Raw genomic sequence first — 7,500 nt, 5'->3', positions numbered from 1 at the left:
CCTTTGTCTACTCTACATAGTAAAAGACAGTGTTCATTCAACACTGATTCCAGAGTACCCTTTAGGTGTTGCCTTAACACTGTGTTTTTACTGTGTGTGTACTGGACCTCATTGGCTCACACTTACGTATAGGTTGATATAAAGCAGGTGTCACCAACGTGGTGCCCGCGGGCACCAGGTAGCTCTCCAGGAGCTTCTGAGGTGCCCACCAAGGATGTTACTAAACAGACTACAGACTACGACTACTAGGTTTTAGTCACAGTTAATGCTTTTCTTAATTTAAATATGAGATTATTTATTCTTTAAAACTTTTATTTATTCTTTATAACCAAATTATCATTTAATATTAGTGTCATTTGAGAATGATGCCAAGACATCAGTAGAGGATTTTGAACAAAAGTAGCCCTCGGGTAACCCTCAGTAGCTCGCGGGTAGCCCTTGGTAGCCCTCAGACCCAAAAAGGTTGGGGACCCCTGATATAAAGTCCCCTAACACAAAATGGCTCCAATATGACGTCCAGTATGCAGACGTACTGTAGCCAGCCTCCACAACCTCATGTTTAGAGTCAATCTCACATACCGCACCCCACGCCTGCTTCACTTATACCGCTAAGTGGTGAAAATAAATGAGGCGCACACAATGGCTGCTGTAAAGAATATGCATATTAAGGCCAAAATAATTACAGCAAGACTGCCGAACTAAGCTGAAGTGACAAATGTTTCCGGCCAAGCTTCACTCAAGTTTAGTTCCGCAGACTTTCTGCAATTATTTCTGCCTTAATATACATGTTCTTTACATCAGCCACTGTGTGTGTGTGTGTGCACCTCATTTACTTTCACCGCTGATTAGCTCTGGACTTTTTGAGCTGTTGTACCGAGCAAAACACATTTGGGGGCGGAAGGCGCAGGCAGATGCCGACTTGTTTTCCAGCTTATACTGTACCACTAAAACCCGAGCCCCAGCGAACATGGCCCCTAAACACGTGAGCGGCGCGGCGAGTGCTGCTAATAATAATAATAATAATAATTGTATTTGTAGAGCAGTGTATCATACAAGGCATGCAACTCAAAGTGCTTAACAAATGGGGACAAAAAACATTAATGTTAAGAAGATGGATATAAAAGGAGACGTAGAGAGGAGAGACAGAAACAAGAGAGAATAGCAAGAAGACAAAAGAAGAAGACATAGATAGAGATTGTAGAGTCATAAGGTCCACATAGGTTGGGCCCAGGATTCTTAGAGGCATAAGGTCCACAGTGGTTGGGTCCAGCATAAGTGATAGTAACACAGAATTTTGGCGCTCAGATGTGGCCCCTGGTGGTTACAGGGGTGAGGAAAAACGCCCTTTTTGATTGATGGTTTATAGGGGGTAAAGCTCAGTGAGGTCTGAGAAAAAAAAAAAACTCTATAGTCAGGAAGAAAGATGTTAAGTAGGCCTATGCAGTAGTGTCCAGCCTCCATCTCCTTGTGTATGTGCGGGTAAATTTGCTATATTCTGCTGTTATATTACTAGACTGTGTGATGGAGTGACCGTCACTAGGGTTGTGGGTGCGTTCTGACTGTCATGTCAACGAGCCTGGCTCTTTGGTGTAGTGGTCAGAGCCCCAGTTCACCACCCCAGAAGGTCCGGGTTCGAGTCCCAGCTGGGCAACTCTACTCCCCTTCGCTACAAATACTGTCAGTAATGGAATGGCTTCCCTGAGGCCATCAGAAGCGTACCCATTGTGTGTGAGCCGTAATTCCATGTGAGGGACTCCCAGGATTGGTGACTCCGGTGTGAGGGACCCCAGTGATGGGTGAAGCATTGATAATGGGGCACACTGGATGGGAGAAGCATGATGGGCAGTTGAGTGAGGGACACCATGAGTGTGTAAAGCGCACGCATGCGCTTCCCGAAGGGGAAGGCAGTGTGATGGAGTGACCATCACTAGGGTTGTGGGTGTGTTCTGACTGTCACGCCAACGAGTGTGGCTCTTTGGAGTAGCGGTCAGAGCCCCCGTTTACTACCCTAGAAGGTCCGGGTTCGAGACCGGGCTGGGCAACTCTACTCCCCTTCGCTACAGACTGTAATATTAGTTTAATGGATCCCCACATATAATGTTGTGTATGGAGTCAATCTCATACACCCAAACCTGGTTCACTTATACCCCCCAGACCCCCAGCCCACAGCCCCCTGTCTCCAGCTCACCTGGTAGGGGGATGGGGCTCCTCCCAGCTCACCTGTGGGTTTACGTCTAGTATGCAGATGCGTCCGGCCTACACCAACTCGCGTATGATCTCACACACCCACACCTGGCTCATTTATACCTACCCCATCTCACAGCCCCCTGTCTCCAGCACACCTGGTAGGGGGGTGAGATCTCATCTGTGGGTTGACGTCCAATATGCAGATGCGTCCGGCCTACACCAATTCGCGTATGATCTCACACACCCACACCTGGCTCATTTATACCCGCCAACCCCAGCCCCCTGTCTCCAGCACACCTGCTAGTGGGTGGCCTGTCCCCAGCTCACCTGGTTGCGGGTGGGGGGTGGGGTGTCTCACCTGTGGGTTGACGTCCAGTATGCAGATGCGTCCGGCCTCCACCACCTCGTGTATGGAGTCGATCTTGGTGCCGTAGAGGTTCCCGTCGTACTCGCCGTGCTCCAGGTAGCGTCCGTTCTTGATGTCGGCATCCATCTTGCTGCGCGTGGTGAAGGCGTACATCATGCTCTCCTTCTCCCCCGCCTTGGGCTTACGCGACGTGTCTGCAGACCAGAACCAGACCAGGGACACAGACTTTCTGTAATTATCTTGTCAAAAAAGGAGTCCAAGGCACTCTTCTTGTGGAAAAATATTAAAAAGCCTTTATTGAGACATGGCTATTAAGTTTAAAAACATGGGAGCAGAGACCCACGCGTTTCGGCGCAAGCCTTCTTCAGGGTGCTCAGGGTTTCTCTTCACTTGATGTCTTTCTGTAATTATTTCTGCCTTAACCCCTTAAGACACACCATTATAAATGAGCTGTTACCAGAATGGCAATGACTAAGCCGTAATGTAACACTTAAGACCCCATGCACTGTCATAGTAGTAGTTAACTTTCAATGTCTATTACAGTGTGTGCCATAGGAGGTACGGTGTGCATTAAGGGGTTTTAATATACATGTTCTTTACATCAGGCACTGTGTGTGTGTGTGTGTGCCTCAATCACTTTCACCGCTGATTAGCTCTGGACTTTTTGAGCTGTTGCACCGAGCAAAACACATTTGTGGATGCAGGAAGGCGCAGGCGCAGGCAGATGCCGACTTGTTTTCCAGCTTATAGCACTACAACCCAAGCCCCAGCGAACACGGCCCCTTCTAAACTGAGGGTTGACATTCAGAATGCAAATGTGCAGTCCGCCATCCTGTGTATTTATTCAGTAGGCAGATGCGTCCAGCCTCCATATCCCTGTGCATGTATGGATAATTCATAGTGGTGTCAACAATAATCGATTCGGCAATGCAATGCAATGCGGGGCATGGACAATTCAATTCAATGCGGCAAGTTCCATAATCGATGCAGAATTTTTTTTATGTTTCAATTATTTCCTTGGATATTTCAGGAGCAAATGAATGTTAAACTAAATAAAAGCACTTCAAAGCATTGAAAACTGCAAGACTGATACAGAAAACAACCAATAAAATGTTGCTCAGTATCTGACTACTACAGGGATTAAAGCAAAAAAAAGTCATCTGACTGAGCTTTTTTACCGGTTAGGTACCCGATCGAGTATCACTCCGTAACCCTACTAAAAACAATGTAGCCAGGCTCTGCCCTCGTAACGAAACATACACTGGTTTTACGCAAGGAATGGTGTCAGAGCCAGCGCTAGACATAGGCAGACAGGGCAGTCGCCTAGAGCAGAATAGGCCTATGTCTTGAGGGTGCCAGTAATACCAAAAACTGCCACAAAATCAGAACCAACATAAAACTTTACACTTCACATTAACAATGAATATTCATTATACACTAAGTAGGTCTGTATACACTCAATATGAATGTACCTGTAGGTACTAGATCAGATGTGCTCAATCAGATGTAGGCCTACAATGCTATGTTTACAGATGCCAATTTCTAAACACAAAAAAGGGAAAGAGGGAAAGGGGGCAGGCCTAGGCCACCAGATTGACTAGAACTGGTCGAGAATGGAGGAATGATGGATACTATATCAGACTGCAAACACTGAACTGCAATTTGGGGCATGTTTTGGTTATTTCCTCTTATTTCTACCCATTATTTATGAATTGTTCACAACATTATGCAGAATGTATTCACAATGAGTGTTGCTTCAAAATGGTAGCTGATCTCACAGAATTATTGACTTGGAATTGCAATGCGTTGATACAGTGATCTCATTATGGTTTTTGTTGTTGTTGTAGTAGTAGCAGGCTACCAGTATATTTTGTCTTTCACATCAGAATGGGCAAACACTGTTCTGGTGAAAGCACTGGTGCGCATTGCTTGCAGTTGTATTTCTGATATTTAAAAAACAATGCACTGTGGTCATAGCAATCAGAGGGAGAAAACTAGTTGTTGGTTATTTGTATGTTTTTCACAAATTCACTATTCATCCTGTTACAAACAACTTGTTGACGTTTACAAACAGGGTGCGGTAGTCTGCCTCTGTGTTCTACCGTTTTGAAAACCTATGGCTACTTTTTTGCCTCTCGATGTGCGGTGCCAGGCACACGCTTACCATTGATATAAAAAACGTCCCCGATTCCTGCACGCACTAGTGTTCTCTCATTCAAGCTGACACGACGCACGCAGACACAACACAGTCACAGTCAGACGTCTATCGTTTAACAAAAGTAACACACTTTCCCAAGCTTGTCGCGCAACTTTCCACTCGAATCAAGGCAAATCGCCCACGCATCAGCCCTGAGTGCGCAGTGCGCAAATAACTGAACTCAAACGAAACGCATAGTCCGAGAAGATGGACACAGACGTTGAGCCACTCAAAAACAAGCACACACACAACTGTTGCGGCACACTATTCCAGTTAGCAAAAATAGCATCACACAATAGCCTACAACAAGCCTTGAAAGTGAAACAAACATCGAAACGGCATTTATCGACCATATGAGTTCACCCATCAGAACACTGCTTCCCAGAACAAGACGTGGCATAAAATATTGGCTCTGCCTGGGATAGCAACAGTGACTCCTGTAAAATGCAACCCATTTTTAACTTATTTCTTGAATATATATCGGCAACAACAAAGTTAATCTGCTATGATTACAGATGAGACAGTAAAGTATCCGTTGTCAGAAAGACAACTAGAGCTAGTTCTATCATAGCCCCCCCTTTTACGCAGCCAGTCAAACGCGCTAAACTTTGAGGATGAAACGCGTGGTATCCTAGCTAGCTGCCAATGATATCCGTCCCATTGGGGCTATGAATAATGTTAGTAAAAGCCACAATGATTAAAAGGCAAACCCTTCATGAAAAAGACATCATGCGCAGTCGAAGTAAACTATTCTTTTTTTTCTAACAATCTGCCCCGGCAGGTGCAACGACGTGTCCTACCTTCTTCCAGCTATGCATTCCATGCATTATTAGCCCATATTGGAATCTCAGTCCAACTCGTTTAACGATTGTCATTGCACTTTAAAGACATAGTATTACACGTATTTTCTTTTCTGCCATCAGCAACAATGTTGGCTTTTTTTTTTTGTCTCTCGAGCTGCACCGCCACCGAATTGTTGACCGCTTGTGCTGTACTTCTTTTTTTTTTTTGAAGAAGAAGAAGAACGGGGATGGCTCAAAACTATTGATGAGTGAATCTGTTGTAGGCCTATCACACCAGTGGTGGAGTGTATAACCAGGGGCTGTTCACTCACGGAACTTCCTGTTAGCCACAATTGGCTAACCCTACCCACGGGACAGTGCAAAATGAATGGGTGTCAATGGAGTTTTTTACCATTATCATTTTTGTGATTTTTTATAATTTTTTGTCCTGAAATATTAATATTAAGTTCGAAGCTAGAAATAATAAGACCCCATTTGAGTAGCGTTTCGATTATTTTGCGCCACTAGATTTTTATATACTGGGTCACAAAGCTCAATTTTTATGGGGCCAAACCCATAAACATTAGCGCGATGCTAGCGAGTACAGGTTGAAATCTTCTAACCTGCTGTAAAACTACACACCTGTGCGATTTGTCAATACAGCCTATTGTTAAACAACAGTCATAGTGCTTACCAGGAATGTTTTGTTGATGATATTTGTGACTGGAAATCGCAGTAGCAATGTATTTAGCATGGGTTCCCCTTTCCATTCCATACATTTTCCCACATGAAGGACTGGCCCACGCTCGTTATTGCAGTATGCATGCAAAGCTAACTGGCTACAATTAAATGGGAACCAATAGCCTTGGTCTCATTAGCCGCGCTTCAGCGGCCCGGGGCCGCCCGGGGCTCAGGAGAGTGGCCGGCTCGGAGCTGCCGGCCCCGGGCTATTTTTTGCCTGATCGGACTCATAGCCGACCCCAGGCACATTCAGGTACACGCCTTGTTTGTGAAACGTCAGTCGGGCACAGCCCACTTTCGCCCCAAATCACAGAAGGACAACAACAGAACAACGATAAAGAAGGAGAAGAAAATTGAGCAAACTCTGCTGGAGCAGGTCGCCGTTTGGCTCGTAGCCTACGGACAAAGACGACAAGAACTGCAAAGAAAATGGCTTGCCTTTCAAGAACAGTTTTATTACATGGCAAAGTTGTCGATTCAGAAGCTGTATGGGACGCAGCGCATGTTAAGAAGACAAAGACGCATGAAAATACGAGCAGCTCGACAACTGAGAGTGAACAGAAGGAGACGTGCGAACATGCCCATTTAATCCCCCCAATCGCGCACAGAAGCATGAGCCCCGGACATAGCGAGACATGGATGTGCAGGTAATTGAATAAGTTACCATGTGAAAGGAGACCAAATCCCGGAGACAAAGCACCTTCATCAGTTGCTATAGAAAATTATGAGCCCCGGACATAGCGACACACCCCCTCGTTGCGGCGTGCCACCTATCTATTCATTCATGTTATTTCCATCCATTTGACATTAAAGCCCTTGTGTAAATTTCAAACTGTGTTTGGCGATCTGTCTGAAACGTGCGATATAGCCTACCAGACCTTCGGCGATAATAGCGCAAAAGCTAAATAAGCCGACATAAATGTCATGTGTGAGTATTTGTGAGACACTTTTTATTGGTGTCCAGTGGAAAGCATGCCAAATCACGATAATGGCACAAGAGTTGGCGGCTAAAAGCAGAAAAAAGCCGACATGACTTAGCTATGACATCCCAAGTTTAAGTGTAGTGGTGCCCATGATGCCCTGATAACAACAAAAAAGTTATGTTGGCTAAATAACTTTAAAAACACAAACAGAAGTGCCAAGGTTGCATCTTATGAAATTATGCCATAAGAAAGCCAAACACCCCAAACTAATGCTTAACCATAATTTGCCCAGAATTTAGCGAT

The 7,500-nt window shown here is 45.1% G+C and overlaps 1 protein-coding gene across 1 annotated transcript in view; it reads right to left on the bottom strand.

The window, feature by feature from the left end:
• Positions 1 to 7,500, bottom strand: part of mpp2a (MAGUK p55 scaffold protein 2a) — a 51,736-nt gene that overhangs the window by 3,032 nt on the left and 41,204 nt on the right. Inside the window, exon 10 of the mRNA XM_063190010.1 lies at positions 2,546 to 2,748. Coding sequence (XP_063046080.1) covers positions 2,546 to 2,748 — 203 coding nt within the window. The remainder of the gene's footprint in view (positions 1 to 2,545; positions 2,749 to 7,500) is intronic.

This window comes from Engraulis encrasicolus, chromosome 2 (genome assembly GCF_034702125.1).
Source record: "Engraulis encrasicolus isolate BLACKSEA-1 chromosome 2, IST_EnEncr_1.0, whole genome shotgun sequence".
In the NCBI taxonomy this organism is placed as follows: Eukaryota; Metazoa; Chordata; class Actinopteri; order Clupeiformes; family Engraulidae; genus Engraulis; species Engraulis encrasicolus.
The sequence above is the reverse complement of the archived record's forward strand: the minus strand, read 5'-3'. Positions and strand labels throughout refer to the sequence as shown.